We start from the raw sequence: 19,991 nt of genomic DNA on the forward strand, positions 1-19,991 counted from the left end.
AGAATGCAGCATGTTTTGTGCTGTGAAAGAGTTCAAACGAGGAACTAAGCACTGCATTTTCAATTACAAATTAGCATAACAAGGAGATGCCTCTAGAAAAATTTAATACATGTAGATTCTGTCTGGTGGTTCCATGTTAATTTTGAATCTAAATATACACCATGCAGCTTACGAGACATACAATCAGTGTTAGAATTACATAAACTAAAGAAACTGTTTTCAGTTTTATTCTGATTTACCACTAATTCACTATCTTTAAACAAGATACTGGAAATTCTGAGACTTGTTTTGCTTGTTCCTTTAGGTCCTCTATACAATTTCCAGTTGCAAGGGATGCAACGTTGTCAGTGTGAGAACAAATTTGCGTGGCATACTAGGCAGGTCACTCTCATAAATTATAAACAATAGGGGTACAAGCACAGAACCTTGAAACAAACCCCTTGAAATATTTGATAATCCAGAGCTCTTATTATTAAAATGTGCCTTCTGCTTTCTATTGACAGAGTTCTAAATCTCGAATGCCCTAGCTTCATAATTTATCTACTATAATTTGATGGCTCACAGAGTCAAATTACTTACTCAGATTAATCAACAGGATATTACTATTCACTAAATTTGCTACTGAAATAACAGTCTTTAAGCTTCATCAAGATTTTATTTCAAAATGTCGTTTAAGGTGTCTTTTCAAAGATGATTGGTCTGTAAATGTTTTTGGACAAAGGTTACAACTAAATGTTTTTCCTGTGTGAGACATCAAATGTCTTGAAAGGCCAGACTGGTGGCGGAAAGATTTTTCACAAAATGGACATTTGTACTGAAAGGTCGTGATATCATTACCAGACAAATGTTGCCTTGAATGTACTTTAAGACTTTCTTTTTGAGTAAATTTCTTTCCACATGCGTTGCACTGGAATGGTTTTTCACCAGTATGAATCATCATATGCCGGTTAAGTATAGCAGTCTGTGAAAAACTCTTTGAACAGTATTTACAGGAAAATGGCCGTTCACCAGTATGTGTTCTCTCGTGTCGCTTGAAATTTGTTTGATTAGGGCACCATTTTTCACATATTCCACAGACAAATCCTCTTTGCTGATTGTGAACAGAAGTGTGTCGCTTCAGGTCTAGTCTCTTGCTGAACCTCTTGGGACATTTATCACATTTGAAAATCAGTTTGTAATCAGAAACAGTCCTGCACTGAACCACTCCAGATGAACCACAGTTCACATTTCCCAACTCCTTCATGTCAAGATGCGCTTTACTGCCGTCCAAACGTTCTGCTGTAATTTCTTCATTTTTCAGTGTTGGAGAAAATATGAATGGCTGTTTTCCTGTATATGATGGATTTGAATTCTGACAATTTTCAGGTAGTTGTAATGAATTTTGAGTATTTTTTTCACTCTTTACCTGAGAATGGATATCACCTGTGCTTGCCACAACAGGATGAACTTCGCTACAAGACAAATTTTCCATTTCCTTCAAACTGTCATCTGATTGTTGTTTTTCACCAGCTTCTAATTCGCATTCTGATGTAGTAGTATCTACCTGTGATGAATTACACAATGATTTATGTACATTTGGAATAAGCAAATCACTCAAATCACAGACTGGGTTAGAACTTGATTTACAATCTATTGTTGTGGAATCTGACAATGTTGGACAGAGGCTTTGATTAACAGGAAATATATCCGAAGAAATCAACTCAGAATTACTGTGATTTGGAGAGCTGCAGACAAATAATGTGGTCGATTTTTCTGTTGTTTCTGTTGCCGTAATTTGAAGGTTAAAAAGGTTGCTCTTGACACTGACGAAGTCAGTTTCATGAAATTCTCGCTGATTTGTTTCCTGGAAAGACAAAAAGTATTATCTGTAACAAAATTTACTTTAGATGCTTATTAAGTAAATATTACATGAAAAAAATTCCTTTTCGGAGCACATAAATACACATGAGGTGTTACTACAGTTCATCTTGTAAAATAAAGATTGTTCACCCCCAGTGCAGGTAATTTACAGTAAACATATTCAAAGAATACTCACAGCATTATTATTTGATGTGATATTGCACATTATGTTGCTAATAATTAAAAACTCTGGTGAAGTGCACATAAAGATACTTTACAATAAAATTTCTCATCATTGCCCACACAAATTTATGAAGAATAGCTTCCTAGAAATGGACTGCATCATAGTGTGCAATGGTTGAAAGAACTGTTAAAATTATACTACAAACATGTGTCTGGACATGCGACGTTGCCATGGTAAATGTTGTTGACAAATGAAAGTTTCTCTGACCACATGTCATGTGTTCCTTGTGTGTCGCAGACAGTGTAATTGGTGCAGTGTACTGTAAGCAGCAGAATGGCCCAGTATTTGTGTCAGGATCAGGCAAAGATGGTGTTTATGTACAGCCAAGCACATCAAAACAGTTGAGAGGCAGCACACCAACTACATTACACAACATTTCTGGGCGTTTATGTGAGCATGGGTCCTTTCAGACAGATGAACATGCAGGGAGGTGGCAGATAGTGCGTACACGAGATTTGGAGGACCGGATTCTACAGGATATTGAGATGAATGCTCATACTAGCTCCATGCAAGTGGCGCACCAACACGATGAAAGCCAAAGTACAATTATGTGCATGACAACCACTACTATCCCTATCATCTGCAACGAGTGCAAGGATTACCAGCAGAGGATTCCCCTCTATGGAAAAGATTTTGTTGGTTTTTGCACCAGACCATCACAATTACGGGATTTCTGTCATCAGTGCTCTTTATCAATGGACCATTTATCAGAACTGGTATTATCAATTGGCATCTGTGGGCTACAGACACAGCACGTGTCAGAGGAACTTTCATTCATCAGTGCAATTACCGGGGCAATGATGTATTTCTGGACATGTTCATAGGACCTTTTTTCCTCCATTTTCAGCCAGGAATCCTTCCCTGCTGTTTGTTGGTTTGGTTTGATTTTTAAAGGGACCAAACTGCGTGGTCATCGGTCCCTTGTTCCATTGAAACAAGTCCATGGGATAAAACGGAAAACCAACAGTACACACCACAGGAATTCTAGAAACATGAAGCTGAACACACTGGGGACAACAGAAGACAAGAAATGCACAGAGGCACAAGAAACAGGCAGAAGAGCTTAAAACAGGAGAGCAGATGTCCTAGGCTGGCCGATCACGAGGATAAAAAAGGATGAGCCAGCCACTCTGCAACATATTAAAATCTCTAACCTAAAAGTACTAGAGTAGAAAGCACAGGGAGACAAGGGACAGGAACTAAAACTTAAACCAAAGAATAAAAACCAGAGTCATGTAGAAAATGTAAAACCAAGTTAGCCGTGGAGGCATCGTCTCCTAAAATCGAAGGAAGTGTGTCAGGAAGATTACAATTCTGTCGCAGAACGGCGAGATGTGGACAGGCCAACAAAATGTGGACCACTATCAGACGGGAACCGCAGCAACAGCGTGGTGGGGCCTCACGCTGGAGAAGATAGCCATGCGTCAGCCAAGTGTGGCCAATGCAAAGGCGGCAGAGGGCCACAGAGTTCCTGTGAGAAGCCCACAGAGAAGACTTCCACTTGCCTGGAGTTTATTGGGTGTAACTAAGTTGTGCCATTCAGCATCCCAAATCCTAAAACTTTGTGGCATAACACCAATCAGAGGTCAGGTTTGGGTATACCAATCTCGACTGGCGGCTTACGAGTGGCCTGTTTGGCCACCCTGTCAATGAGCTCATTTCCTGGAATTCCGACATGCCCTGGGGTCCATACAAACACCACTAAATGACCAGACCGTTCGAGGGCATAAACCGACTCCTGGATAGTTGCTACCAGAGGATGGCATGGGTAGTATTGATTAATGGCCTGTAAACCACTTAACGAATCACTGCAGACCAGGTAGGACACACCAGGGCAGGAACAAATATGCTCAAGGGCACGAGAAATGGCCACCAGCTCGGCAGTGAAGACACTGCACCCATCCGCTGTTCGATAGGTGCCGAGTGAGCATAGGCAAAGCCTATGCGATCATCAACCAGCGAGCCATCCGTATAGATGACTTCAGAACCCTGGAACATGTCAAGTATCGATAGGAAGTGACTGCGGAGTGCCTCAGGAGGAACAGAGTCATTATGGAAACGAGATAGGTCCAGCCATAGTTTCGGCCAAGCATACACCATGGAGGCGAATGTTTATGGACTCGTATGAGACGCTGAAAGGAAAGGACTCAAGCTCAGACAATAGGGAGCGGACACGTACAGCGAACATTATCCCTGACTGAGGTTGCCGTTCTGGGACAGGAACCACCATGTTCAGGAATAAAAGATGCTGAGGAGAACTATGGACATGCGCTGCACAGTTGGCGGCACCTGATGTGCAATGGAGGGACTCCAGCCTCCACTAGTTGACTGGCCACTGGACTTGTTCGAAAAGCGCCCGTCGCTAGACGAACCCTGCAGTGGTGCACAGGATCATGCAACTTCAATGCTGAGGGCACTGACGAACCATACACTACACTCCCATAGTCAAGTCGTGACTGAACTAGGGCTTTGTACAGCCACAACAACGTAGGGCGTTAAGATGCCGCCAGCACTTCAGCTTAAGCTGACGAATGTGGGGGAGCCATGTTAGCAGGGTGTTGAAAACCAGTCCTAAAAAGCGATACATTTCGACTAACCCTAGTGGATGGCCATCAAGAAAAAGTGCAGGGTTAGGATGGACTGTCCATGCTAACAGAAGAGCAGAAAGTAGGTCTTGTTGGCTGAGAAGTGAAACCGATGGGCAAGAGCCCATGACTGCGCAGTCCAAATGGCTCCCTGCAGTTGGTATTCAGCAACACCAATGGTTGAGGAACTGAACTAAAGGCAGAAATCATCAGCATATAAGGAGGGCAACACTGACACCCCTACAGCTGCTTCTAGGCCATTTATAGCGAATAAGAACAGTGGAACGCTCAATACAGAGCCCTGAGGGACCCCATTCTCTTGGATATGGGAGGAGCTAAAGGAGCCTCCAACTTGAAAATGGAAGGTATGGAGGGAGAGAAAGTTCGGTATAAAAATCAGGAATGAGCCACGGAGGCTCCACTCATGCAGCCTGGCAAGGGATGTGGTTGCGCCAGGTCATGTCGTAGGCCCTCCGTAAATCAAAAAAGGCTAACAGATGTTGGTGCCCGGAAAAAGCTGTTCAGATCACAGACTCAAGGCACACCAAATTATCTGTTGTTGAGCGGCCTCGACGGAAACTACCCTGGGATGGAGCCAGAAGGCCCCGAGAATCCAGGAGCCAACACAACCTCCAGTTCACCATTCTTTTGAGTAATTTGCAGAGAACGTTGGTGAGGCTAATGGAGTGGTAGCTGTCCACCGCTGCAGGGTCCTTCCAAGGTTTCAACACTGGGACAACAATGCTGTCTTGCCACTGGGATGGGAACACTCTCTTGCCCCCCTTGCGAGTCAAGATAGACATAATCTGATGCAGTGAGGCCACAGACAGATGTTTGAGAAATTGGGAGTGAATTCAGTCAGGGCCTGGAGCTGTGTCAGGGCAATGGGCAAGGGCACTGAGGAATTCCCACTCAGTAAAAGGAGCATTGTACGGCTCAAGCAGGCGCGATGTAAAAGACAAACGCTGTCGTTTTGCTCACTCTTTCAAGGAATGAAAAGCCGGTTGATAGTTTGCAGATGCAGAACTCCGAGCAAAATACTCAGCAAATTCCTCGGTGATGTAACCTGAGATGGTGCACACTGCCCCATTTACTGAAATCCCAGCATCCCCAGCAGGATCGGGTAACCATAAAGGCGGTGAATCCGAGTCCACACCTGGGAGGCAGGGGTATGAGAACCAGTGGAGAAAACGTATCTTTCCTAGCACTCTAGCTTCCGTCTTTGTGTCAGGTGGCGGGCACGGGCACGGAGCCACTTAAAAAGAATGAGAGTCTCCAATGATGGATGCAGCTTACGTCATTGGAGGGCCCGCCTATGCTCTTTGATGGCCTCAGAGATTTCTGGCTACCACCAAGGCACAGTTTTACACTGAGACCACCCAGAAGAAAGAGGAATCGCACGTTCTGCAGCCGATATGATCAACGCAGTGACCCGCTCGACCACCACATTAATAGCGCCATGTGCGGGAGTGTCAACAGTGACAGCAGATGTGAAAGCCAGCCAATCGGTCCTATTAAGGCCCCATAGTGGCAGACGTCCAAAAGTGTGACGCCTGGGTACTGACAGGAAGATCGGAAAGTGGTCACTACCACACAAGTCGTCATGAACCCTCCAGTGGACAGATGGTGATAGTCCCAGGCTGCAAAGCGATAGGTCAATGGCCGAATAAGTGCCTGGACCTCACTGAGGTGGGGTCTCCTGTAATTTAAGAGGCAGAGGTCGAGGTGAGAGAGATCATTCTCGACATCTCTACCCCGGCCAGTAATCACGGTGCCACCCCACAAGGGGTTATGGGCGTTGAATTCCCCCAAAAGTAGGAATGGTGGGGGGAGGTGGGAGATCAGAGCAGCCAATTCATTAGGAGGTACTTCACCATCCGGAGCAGGGTAGACATTGCAGATGGTAAAATCCAAGGTCGTCCTTATCCTCACAGCGACAGCCTCTAAAGCTATATGAACAGAAAGTGATTCAGAATATACAGAGGTAAGAACATACAGACATACACCACCTGACGTCCTGGTACAGTCAGTCTGGTTTTTATAAAACCCCAATAGCAACGAAGGACAGGGGTCCATATTGCTGGGAACCATGTTTCTTGGAGGGCAATACAGAGAGCAGGTGTTGAGCTTAAAATCTGTCTTAGTTCAGCCAAGTGGTGAAAAAAACTGCCGAAATTCCAATGTAAGATGATGTCATCATTAGGCTGGAAAGGCATGAAGTGCTCAAGGAGGCAGGTTATGCATTAGGGCCACCTGCTGCCACCGATTGAGTACATGTGAGAGCGCCATCCTTAGACTTTCATTCCTCCCATGGTGTGGTCAGGGAGGGGAATGATTTGGGGTCATACGTGTTTGCATTAAATTGAGCCCTATAAATGCTTAGAGACTGCTGGCAGCTGGCCACCAGCATATGATGTACCACACTTCATTGTGGGTTGTTCGCCCTGATGCCACCCACTCCAAACAAGGGCCCTCCCCACGGGCACCACCCAGTCTCAGGATGGGCCACCTGGCAGGATGGCCATTGCCTGGAGTGCCGATGCCCCAGGGAGATAGGCACATCTACTCCTTGGCAGAAGTGGGGAGTTAATGGTGCAGGCATCAGCAGAGTGATCCCTGTGTTGTCAGCGGGCTACAACCAACAGGGTATATGGTGGCCCCACCACAACGGACTGGCTACTGTGCTGGATATTAGGTGCAAGGAAGTCCATGGTCATCATCTCCGCAGAAAGTGACACTGCATAGTGCATGGTGGAAATCGCACCCAAGAATGTATCCTTGACCAAGAGATGGAGAACGAGCGGGACTGCAATACGACACCGAGAAAGCAAGGTAAAGATCTCAATGCATGATGGACACAATGCACCATGTAAGGTGCCCTTCCCCAATTGGCTCGCTCTTAGGAAAAATTTTGAAATATGGAGGTCAAACCCGAGAGGGGACCATCGCATAAAGGCCGAAAACTGAGAGACTCCTTTTAGTCGCCTTTTACGACAGGCAGGAATGCCGTAGGCCTATTTTAACCCCCGAACCCACAGGGGTATGCAGTTTGTCTGTTTTATTAATGTTCACCCTGTGTAGTAGCAGATACATATCCATACATGACTTCACTTCTAGTTTTTGCTAATTTTGTGAACAGATTACACACTGGAAAAATGCAACATATACTTCTCACCACCAAACAATAAGACTTCATAGGGAAGGTCTTGACATATTCATGAAGACTATTCCTTGAAATCATTGGATGAATTAGATTTTTACTGATTTTGAACACATATTTTAATTTTAATACATGCAAGTAATACAGTGCAGCATTTATTCAGTTACAGCTGGTTGTTTACATCTTACAGAAAATAAAATTGATGAGGAGAGTAATTTTTTTCTTCTTAGATTTCAACCCCATAATCTTCCAGTGTACCTCGAACCATGTGGTAGAAGCAAATACAGCATTTGCTGGGCCTGGAAAGCTCTTTAAGAGGTTTTTTAAGATGTTTATGCATGCAAATGATTATTTAGTTTATTTTCCTGTAACATTAGTTACACAACTTTCAAATACAGAGAAAACATTAAAATTACAAGGAGACAGTATGGCTGACCAGAACTCATCTTGAGAAGGTGTAATTCTAGTACTGTCAATAGACACAAAAAAGTACATGGCTAGCCATTCAATTTGAAACATCATGAAGGCGTCATGCAGCAAAATCAAATTGGTGTTTCAATATATGAACTATTAACATTTCAGTACAATTGCACAAAGTAGGTGCAAGTGAATACCGTCCATGTTCAGTATACAAGGAATGATCATGCAATGAGTTTCTGTTCAGAAATGAAAGAGAACAGTCTTCCAGCATATGGAATTTGACAGTGGCAGTATCATAGTCTATAGATGGGTTCAGCAGTACCGTACTCAACAACAAGCAGAATATCAATGACCCAGGCACTAACACTTAAAAGGACAGACATACTGTCTAGTAATGCAGGATTGTATAACCGTGTCATGTGACACAAATGAGGAAATGGGCTTGTTTACAGGAAGACAAAGGTTACATAGGTAGAGCTACTACATTTGGAGGTTCACAGACTATCAGCACAGTGACTGTTGCCGGCCGGTGTGGCCAAGCGGTTAAAGGCGCTACAGTCTGGAACCGCGTGACCGCTACGGTCCCAGGTTCGAATCCTGCCTCGGGCATGGATGTGTGTGATGTCCTTAGGTTAGTTAGGTTTAAGTAGTTCTAAGTTCTAGGGGACTGATGACCTTAGAAGTTAAGTCCCATAGTGCTCAGAGCCATTTGAACAGTGACTGTTGTCGAGGCAGCAAAGAGACGCACACTGATAGTGGCGGGCCAATAACCCTCGACACAGGACTGGCACTGTGTCAACTTTTTAGATGTCTCAGTTCTGTGTACTCACCAAACTGGACATATTCATATATGCTTGCTCTGAGGAAAACAATGTCAGGATGCATTCGCATTATCAGACAGGTTGAGTACCCGGTGTTATATGAGGTGCCTTTGCGCACAAAATATGTTCACCTCCAGAGGGACGCTGGTGCAGTACTACGGCACCAAGAGGGTGTTCGGGCACAGCATGTTATTTGTACAGCTTGGGACAAGACCATTGATCTGTCAATTGTTAATTAATGAATTTAAGTTTGTGAGTAATGGATTAACTTTTACATTAATTTTAAAAAATATTGACAGGCTATCTCACTTTTATTAAAATTCTCTGAGTACATTAATTGTTAATTTTGTACTGCTATTTATGACACAAATGGCACCGCACTATCCGCAGACATCATATTCCGAAAAATCTGTGGTCATGTAGGTGTGTAGCTGCACTGCGATGTGTGCGATTGATGTAAACAATCGAGTGTGAGCGAGAATAGGTAGGTGATTGCTGTTTGTTTATCAGTAAAGCATGATTTTTCATTAGTTAATTGACGGTGGAAACTAAATCATGGAATCAGATTCTAGCTCTACAACTGAAGACAATCCGTGGGACAACAGTGAAATAGAAGTAGTAAGACAAGAATGGAAGAAGGTGTAGAAGAAGCTTCGAGGCACAAAGCTGGGGGGAGGGGGGGGGGGGGAGAGGTACTTTAGAGTGGGGCGTTGGCAGAAGCAGCAACAATGAATACAGAGAGGAAGATTTTTAAGCCTGTCATTCAGCGTAAAGAATAGAGTATTAGTAACACATCCGTAACAAGTGAAGCCCAGAGTATGGTCAAAATGTGGCTGGACATGAAATCAAAAGACTTATTCAGTGATGTAATATTTCTTGGGGAACAGGTTTTAGTAAATGTATTTGTTAAATTCAACACCCTATACCTTCGAATGCTGCAGACAAATAACTGTTTACTATGGGCAAAGACGTTTTGTCTCCTAAATGAGCCTCACTCTGAGAGGAAAACTTTAACATGTTGATGCTCATGACGGGAAATATGCAAGTTATGTCAGATGACATCTGATTCTCCTGCGATTTAAAATTAGATAAGTAAATAATTATAAAACTAAATAATTAAACTTTTTTTTATTTACCATCGATGTCCTACCTAAACTTACCCAAACAAAGCATTTTTATTAAAGCAACCATATTTGATTCACTTGCTAATAAAATTTACTATAATGAGTTAATAACTTACAATTAATTTCCGATAAATCTCCTGTAAAGCAACTCTTTAACATTTTCAAAATTAACTTTTTTAGTAATGGATTAACAATCAACAAAGTTTCTTTTTGATTACTGTTAGCCGGCTATTGTTATTTTGACAGCAGGCATTACATTCTACATCTACATCTAAATCCATACTCCACAAGCCACCTGACGGTGTGTGGCGGAGGGTACCTTGAGCACCTATATCGGTCTTCCCTTCCATTCCAGTCTCGTATTGTTTGTGGAAAGAAGGATTGTCGGTATGCCTCTGTGTGTGCTCTAATCTCTCTGATTTTATCCTCATGGTCTCTTCGCGAGATATACATAGGAGGGAGCAATATACTGCTTGACTCCTCGGTGAATGTATGTTCTCAAAACTTCAACAAAAGCCCGTACCGAGCTACTGGGCGTCTCTCTTGCAGAGTCTTCCACTGGAGTTTATCTATCATCTCCGTAACGCTTTCGCGATTACTAAATGATCCTGTAAGGAAGCACACTGCTCTCCGTTGGATCTTCTCTATCTCTTCTATCAACCCTATCTGGTACGGATCCCACACTGGTGAGCAATATTCAAGCAGTGGGCGAACAAGTGAACTGTAACCTACTTCCTTTGTTTTCGGATTGCATTTCCTTAGGATTCTTCCAATGAATCTCAGTCTGGCATCTGCTTTACCAACAATCAACTTTATATGATCACTCCATTTTAAATCACTCCTAATGCCTACTCCCAGATAATTTATGGAATTAACTGCTTCCAGTTGCTGACCTGCTATATTGTAGATAATGATAAGTGATCTTTCTTTCTATGTATTCACAGCACATTACACTTGTTTACATTGAGATTCAATTGCCATTCCCTTCACCATGCGTCAATTCGCTGCAGATCCTCCTGCATTTCAGTACAATTTTCCATTGTTACAACCTCTCGATATACCACAGCATCATCCACAAAAAGCCTCAGTGAACTTCTGATGTTATCCACAGGGTCATTTATGTATATTGTGAATAGAAATAGTCCTATGACACTCCACTGTGGCACACCTGAAATCACTCTTATTTCAGAAGACTTCTCTCCATTGAGAATGACATTCTAGGTTCTGTTATCTAGGAACTCTTCAATCCAATCACACAATTGGTCTGATAGTCCATATGCTCTTACTTTGTTCATTAAATGATTGTGGGGAACTGTATCAAATGCCTTGCAGAAGTCAAGAAACACAGCATCTACCTGGGAACCTGTGTCTATGGCCCTCTGAGTCTTGAGGACGAATAGCGCGAGCTGGGTTTCAGACAATCGTCTTTTTCGAACACATGCTGATTCCTACAGAGTAGATTTCTAGTCTCCAGAAAAGTCATTATACTCGAACATAATACGTGTTCCAAAATTTTACAACTGATCGATGTTAGAGATATAGGTCTATAGTTCTGCACATCTGTTCGATGTCCCTTCCTCAAAACGGGGATGACCTGTGCCCTTTTCCAATCATTTGGAACGCTACACTCTTCTAGAGACCTACGGTACACCACTGCAAGAAGGGGGGCAAGTTCCTTCGCGTACTCTGTGTAAAACTGAACTGGTATCCCATCAGGTTCTGAAGCCTTTCCTCTTTTGAGCGATTTTAATTGTTTCTCTATCCCTCTGTCGTCTATTTCGATATCTACCATTTTTTCATCTGTGCGACAATGTAGAGACGGAACTACAGTGCAGTCTTCCTATGTGAAACAGCTTTGGAAAAAGACATTTAGTATTTCGGCCTTTAGTCTGTCATCCTCTGTTTCAATACCATTTTGGTCACAGAGTGTTTGGACATTTTGTTTTGATCCACCTACTGCTAAAGTCAGTAAATAGAACTTTACTTTCGAATTCATTGAATGTCTCTCGCATAGCCCTCTTCACACTACATTTCGCTTTGTGTAATTTTTGTTTGTCTGCAAGGCTTTGGCTATATTTATGTTTGCTGTTAAGTTCCCTTTGCTTCTGCAGCAGTTTTCTAACTCGGTCGTTGTACCACGGTGGCTCTTTTCAATCTCTTACAATCTTGCTTCACATGATCTTGCTTAACAACCAATGAAATTCAGTTTAAGAGAAGCCTAAAGGATTTATTGGTGGCCAACTCCTTCTACTCCATTGATGAATTTCTTAGTAAAACCAACTGATTTGTATATAAGTACAACATAACTTCTGCACCATTTCAGTGCAGTAATGTGTTCATTGTAAATAAGTATTACAGTAGTTGTATTACATGTTTATTACCTTATAAATAAATAAAAAACTTTTTTATTTTAAATTCAGTGCATTAGTATTTGTAAAATGACTCTTAGTGTTCATTAAAAAATGATGATCATTCCACTTGGGACCTGTGGAATGGTACATTAGCTTACTTGTTTTAGTTGCAAATATTTGTCGTGTATTGTTGTTTTTCTGACATGTTCCACATCCCTGAGGACCTCCTCACTACGGATCAATTGGAATGAAAGTAAATCTAATCTAAAAAACGTACTCATCTAATGCATATTTTACGATGGTTTTTTAACTTTGTCCACTGATCCTCAACACTATCTGTACTTGAGACAAAAATTTTGTGTTGAGCCACCAGGTAGTCTGAAATCTACTTTTTGTCACTTTCGCTAAACAAACAGAAAAATCTTCCTACCTTTTTTTAATATTTCTATTGACGGCTGAAATCATCGATGCAGTAACCGCTTTATGATCGCTGATTCCCTGTTCTGCATTAACTGTTTCAAATAGTTCGGGTCTGTTTGTCACCAGAAGGTCTAATATGTTATCGCCCCGAGTCGGTTCTCTGTTTAACTGCTCAAGGTAGTTTTCAGATAAAGCACTTAAAAAATTTCACTGGATTCTTTGTCCCTGTCATCCGTTATAAATATTTGAGTCTCCCAGTCTATATCCGGCAAATTAAAATCTCCACCCAGAACTATAACATGGTGGGGAAATCTACTCGAAATATTTTCCCCATTTTCCTTCAGGTGCTCTGCCACAACAGCTGCTGAGCCAGGGAGCCTATAGAGACACCCAATTACCATGTTTGAGCCTGCTTTAACCGTGACCTTCACCCAAATTATTTCACATTTCGGATCTTCGTCAATTTCCTTCAATACTATTGCACTTTCTATCACTATAAACACGCCTCCCCCTTCACTGTCCAGCCTGTCTTCCAACAAATTCACTGGGGAGGCTATGCTTTATCTTCATGGTCCCCAGACATTATCTTTCAATGACATAATGCAAGACAGTTTGTTGCAGGTACTGTCCTGACCTAGCTTGATACAACTGCTACCCTGCCAGCATGTTCTGCAAATTGCTCAACAACTGAAATCATCTGGTCTTCGATTGCTGAGAGACTAACTTGCCACTACAACTGATGAATTTTGTATAGAGTTGGGAGCATTGCCAACCAATCTCAATTCAACTTGATGCCTCACCAGATTAGAAGCATCCCTGCTGCAAGAGGCTGCAACTGTGTCTAGCAAATTTTGCCCCTCTTCTATCTCCAAAACAGCTACAAATTTAATCACATATTCTTCTTACTATACTATGTACACACAATAAGTAAAATTTTGTTATTTTCTAACCTTCCTGGTGTTGCAATTTTAATGGCTAGCCATGTAGTAAAAAAATCTATTCCATGCTTTTGGAAGTGTTCCTTCATCAACGAGGAAAGACAGATAGGTTTCAGAAGGTTGCGGAGGGATATGTCGCTCGTGCAGGAGGAGAGTTTATTCATCCAATGAGTGCATTTCGTGCTCTGGTGACCCACATTATGAATGTATTATAATATATGGAATGTGTCAGTTTTAAAAGTTTGTTGTGGTTACAATCATGGAGTTATGTAAATAGTACCAACCAAACTTATATTAAAGTGCATACTCATACTATATTCTATAACAGAAATATAAGTGTTACAGAAAATAATAAGACCAGGAAATTAATCTGCTACAGAAAAACAAGCATGTTTACAATAATAAATAAAAATGTACACAATTAAGACTTTTGGAATGTATCTGAGTGTGGATTCAGGAATTATTCTGTGTGGTGTAAAGTGGCCCTTGCTATAGGAACTGACTTACTTAGGATTGAAAAAAAAAAATCATGGCTGTGATATACACTATTACATTTAAAAATGGGCTTTTTTCTTAAAAAGAAAAAATGTTGTTGAGAATATCTTTGGTGTAATGCATGTGGGTATTTCAAGTTCCTTGAAAGGATTTATGCATGTGGCTTTCGGGTGGACATCACTGATGATTCTTATGGCTCTTATCTGTGCATATACTGTAGAACTTTTCTAGGCAGTGGCTGATTTTTCCAAAACATGTTTCCATATGCCATAACAGCATGATAATAACCATAATAAGCTAGCATAATAGATTCCACACTTCTGTAAGAGAAAACAATATGTAAAACATACGTTAGAAAAGACAGTCTTTTGCACAGATCATCCACAATATCGTTTAGTTGGCTATCAATATGTAGGCCCAGATATTTTGAAATGTCCACCGTAGCTATTTGCTGGTTACCTAGTATTTCTCCTATTTCTCCATATTTAGAGACTATATGAAACTGAATAAAATTTGTTTTGCTGTTATTAACAGGAAGCCCATTTGTGTTAAACCAGTTTACAGCATCCCTAAAAATGCTGTTAACAGACCACTCTTTCCTCCAAAATTCAGAACAGAATGTGTATCTATTGGCAGTACTTGGAATTTGGTCTCCTGAAAATAAGTTCTTGTAAGTAATTATGTCTACTTGTAATTTTCCACTTTTCTTACGTGACTTTTCCTTTTAAAATAATTAAATAAAGGTTATAAACTTCTATTTTTCTGAAACCCAGAAGAGAAGAATTGGATGGTGAAGGACAGACAGGAGAGTAGGTCACTCATAATATGGGCTAACAGTGTTTAATTGTTTGAACTGAATGTTTCATGTTACACTAGTACAAATATTTTACTATTTTATTTTGCCTTATGCATAACTAACGTACAAATGTCTCCCAAAAAGTACCAATACTCACCACATATATCTTCCATCTTGTACGCTTCATGAATAAAAACTGTTTAATGATCTCTCACATGATGCCAAAAGTCTTACTAGTACAACACCACAATTTAAGAGTCAATAGTAGAAATGTCTTCTCAAAAAATATCTTTTTCCAGCAGATGAATTTTTTAATATAAGTGAGGAAGGGAAGGTTTATCTTGCGTTACAACAGTGGAATACTGATACAAATATTATATCAAAGCTTCAATTTCTTGCAAAATAATACATACCAAATAATTTACAATACCTGGGTGTGGGCTTGGCACTTTAAGACAAATCCAAAGGTCATAGGTCAGATTACCTGTCAGACCTAGGATTTTTTCTGTTGAGTATCACTTTTTAATCTCTAGCAGTGGTACATTAATGTGACAAAATGACATTTTATAATGGTTAAGGATGCACATTACACTGAAGCGCCCCAATAACTGACTAAAAAAGTCAATTCAAAGGTCAGAGGAAGGCAACAGCATATCACTTTCAACACAAATGTATTTAATAAAAATTCTGGGTTGAGGACAGATTTATTTTATGTTTAGTTGCGAGATCTACAGTAATTATTGCAATGACTTAATTTAGAGTAATTAAAATTTATAGTAATTAACTGACTGCAATTACATCATTTCAGATATATAAAAGTACATTTAATATATAAATATAGAAACCATGTAATTACTTAAAGGTTTCTGTTGCACGTCATTGTAATTACACCACAAAAACATGACTAATTCCATATTCTAGTAATTCATTTGCTGGCTGAATCAGGTGAATACATATCAAAATTGAAATAAATACAAAATTTAAAAAAAATGGATATGTTACTGGATTAAAAGGCAAGACAAGTTTCAGTTTTACAAATGACAAATTCTTGATATTTAGATATGAAAGGTAAACTTGAAGAAAATCACACAAGGTACATGAAAGGCAAAACAAGGACAGATACAAAATTAAATAAACCAACAGAAAAAAATGTTCCGTAGGAAGGCAGATGCTGGAGAAATAATGGTAATTTATAATGTGAAAAGAACAGGGGTGGAAGAAAGGCTATTGAAGATTATGATGGATAAAACAAGGAGGAAGAGACTGTTACAAATTAATATCATGTTGATGAGGAGACACAAGTAAATTTTGGTAGAAAAGTTTCCATTTCAAGAGTTATCTCAATATCTTATTTTCAGTCTTTCTTCCAACTTTGGTCAGACTAGGCTTGCAAATAATTTCTTGTATTTCACACAGATAAATACTTGTAAATACAATTTCAGCACAGTCAGAGAATACACCTCTAATCTGACCAGGGCAGCTGAAATAGTTCATAAAGCGGTGTCTTACTGAGAAGCAAAACAAAAGTTTAGTATCCGTAAATCATTGACTTAGAGGAAAGTCAAGAAAATTCAGTTGAATAACTATGGTAGGCCTCCAGTATTTAATAAAAAGCAAGAAAAAGAGGGTTTTTCACTCACATCTTTTGATGTAAGTTGCATTGCCAAAAGATTTTTGGAGAAAAGTAATGTGAATTCATCGCACTTCAAAAATAATATGCGAGGCAAGAAAAGTATAAAATACCTCAAGGAGAAGTAAAGTCCTATGTTAAAAAGCTGTATGTCTACCAACAGAAAACAAGCAAGGTCTTTGGAGTCTCCCAACATGACAGGAAAGTATTTTCGAGAAGTGTCACAGATCCAGAAAGATGAAACCATGATGCTGCAACTGAAAGCCATAAAGAAGAGTTAGGAAAACAAAGAAGAAAGAAAGTAAAATTAAAGACATAGTCTGTGTATGATGGTGGCACAGATGTAGAGGGACCTTACAAACTGTCACTATATGGCAGTTCATTGGATGGTAAAGGTGATGCTTCGTGATAGAAAACAACACCTCGATGGACCCATGGCTGTGAATGAAAATCAACCACCACATTCAATCTAACTTACTGATTTCGTAGTTGGTGGATTTCTTTATTTACCATAGGCAGCACTGCCTTATTGCAGCACTGTCTGCAGAGTTTGTGAGTTCTGATGAAGCAGTGAGCTATACCAGTGGCATCATAGCTACTGGTTGGTCTAACCTATTCAGGCAAGTGGACAACCCAGTGGCATGACATGCAGCAGAGCACAACATGCGAGATTTCAATGGCTGCTTCACAACCTGTGCCATCTGGATCCTTTCCACCACCACCAGTTTTTATGAGCTGTGCAGATGGGAGCTATACTTACGGCACGTACTTCACTCCCATAACTTTCCTGGCCTAAACCTAAGGCCTAAGGTAACTCACTGCTCCCCCCCCCCCCCCCCCTCCACAGCTAATAGTGTGGGGGGGGGGGGGGGCACGCACGCACACGCAAGCACGCATGCACGCACGCACTCACTCACTCACTCACTCACTCTCTCCACCCTCCCCGGTACCCCCACCCAATCTGTATCCCCCCATCAACTAGTTGTCTGCTGTTATATGTCACCCTAGTCTATGAAATTGCATGTTCAGCCATATGCCACCTGTCTCCTCTACCTGCACCCCTAGCTAGGCCACAGAAGGCTCACCACTCTCCCATGAGGTGCTAGACACTTCCCCAACCCCCTCCCTGGCTCCCATCTCTCCCCATCCCTCACCTCACCTCACCTCACCCCACCCCACCCCTCACCCCAGTACAGTCACTGTAGGCCAGGAAAGAGCTGGCAGTCGACTGAGCGTGTGTGTGTGTGGGGGGGGGGGGGGGGGGTATTAAAGTTTGTAAGCTTTTGAAGCCAGCTGATCCTTCTTCAAGCAGAAGAGTTGAAGGGAAAGTAGGAGGGGTGAAAAGGGCTAGTGAGGTCTAGGAAAAGGGGTAGAGTTCAGAAAAGACGCCTGGAACTCCACATCAGGGGAGACTTACCAGACAGGATGAGAAGAAAAGAAACATCATTGGTAAGATTAAATTGCAAATCAAATAAATTCATTTCATAATAAACCTTCACTTGCTTAGGTTGATTCATTTGGAGTTATGTACTCGTATTGTTTCCTTTTCTTCGAATAGAATAAAGTGTTCTTGAACAAGATTTTGAAACACTTTGGGCAGATATGACCCATACCTCCTCCTCTATGCTCACCTTCAATATTCCACAAATAGGAGAGTTCTGGTTGTCATTAATAAAAAACAACTGAAGCTGTACATCCAGAAGGTCATAATTGCGTACAGTCAGAATCATGGCCAAAATTTCTGCATGGGATCGGTTGCTGGGAATGGTATCTTGTAAGTGAGCTTTTTGTTCATAAAATATCAGTTCAGATTGGTGATGTTTTGTTTTCGTTGTCAGTACTGTACCGAATTTTGACACTGACAGAGCTTCAGAATAATTTTATACTGCTGTCACTGAACATTACAACTTACCGCATCTTTGGCAGCTCTCAGTAGTTTCCTAAGCTTAGTATCTGCTTCTTCACACTTCTGTCTGAATCTGTATGAGCTTTCCAGTTGGTGCATGCAATTGTAACATACTTCTGATGGCATGCCATCTCCTTCAGATACCTTAAAAAAATACAGTGCAATGATAATTTAATAAATGGACGTAAGTCATACACTTCTTTCAGTACTAAATAACAGCCAAACTTCTGCTTCACACACATTTTATTTAAAATTTACTGGCAAACAGATAACAAAGTCTTAAACTTTATCTAGCCTTAAACTCTCCATTTTGAGTATATGTCCTATTACCCCTATAGAGGAGACATTGCGTCAGAGAAAGACACAACAAAAAGACTGCTATACGTGTGAGCTTTCAATCAAATGGATTTCTTCTAACATGCTTCACAAGAAATGACTGCACGAAAGAAGTCAGGGGGACAGGAAACCAACTGGAATAGATGAAGAAAATCCATATGTAGCAAAGAAGGATAGGTCCAGCTACAGGGATGTCACGGAATGTCATAGGTAGATTCATACCCGAATCAAAATTAAGATATTGGGAGCAGAGAGAGCCACTAGAAGCAGAGAATGAAGAGGTACTGGAAAGAAAGAACATGTAATTAACAAGTCTCTCATGATATTACGGGGTCAAAATAGACCCAGTGAATAAATAAATAATATAATGTTTTAATAACAAGTGGCACATTTTTTAGCTGAGTAGAAATAAAAGAGGAACACAATGAAGTAACAAAATTGTGATGAAAAGCTCTTACGTTACCAACTGGATGGTAGTGTTTAAATATGTTGACATTTCAAATGAATGTCATACTCGTCAAGTTTTGATGAAAACGATCACAAGATGATAATGATTATAGCAATTTTTTAAATACCATGGCAGTTCAATAGTGCCACATGGATGAAAAACAGAAGTAATTGTGAGGAAAGCCCACATCCACATGTGACAAAATGATACTCTTCATATTGTGAAAAATGTCAGGGTATACCAAACTTTGTTTTGCTACACTGTAATACAAGAAATCAACATTGTATTGTGATCTCCGAACATAACACGTAATGTGAATACATATTACCACTGTGCCTTTCAAATACTCTTTCGTGAACTTCTTCCTAATGATTTCAAAAGATATAGGGATAGTATCATTTGTTTGTTATGGTACATGATCTTACAGTAGCCACACAGAAAAGGCCAAGAAGTACCTTCAGTTTACCAGCAAAAAACA

The 19,991-nt window shown here is 40.8% G+C and overlaps 1 protein-coding gene across 3 annotated transcripts in view; it reads right to left on the reverse strand.

Annotated features, from left to right (window-relative positions):
• Positions 1 to 635: 635 nt before the first annotated feature.
• Positions 636 to 19,991, reverse strand: part of LOC126091013 (oocyte zinc finger protein XlCOF7.1-like) — a 67,375-nt gene continuing 48,019 nt past the window's right edge. For all 3 annotated transcript variants that reach the window (XM_049907029.1, XM_049907030.1, XM_049907031.1), the window contains exons 2-3: positions 18,736 to 18,873; positions 636 to 1,843 (exon numbers count right to left, since the gene is read on the reverse strand). In XM_049907029.1, the coding sequence (XP_049762986.1) occupies positions 647 to 1,843; positions 18,736 to 18,873 (1,335 nt within the window). In that variant the 3' untranslated portion in view covers positions 636 to 646. The remainder of the gene's footprint in view (positions 1,844 to 18,735; positions 18,874 to 19,991) is intronic.

This window comes from Schistocerca cancellata, chromosome 1 (genome assembly GCF_023864275.1).
Source record: "Schistocerca cancellata isolate TAMUIC-IGC-003103 chromosome 1, iqSchCanc2.1, whole genome shotgun sequence".
In the NCBI taxonomy this organism is placed as follows: Eukaryota; Metazoa; Arthropoda; class Insecta; order Orthoptera; family Acrididae; genus Schistocerca; species Schistocerca cancellata.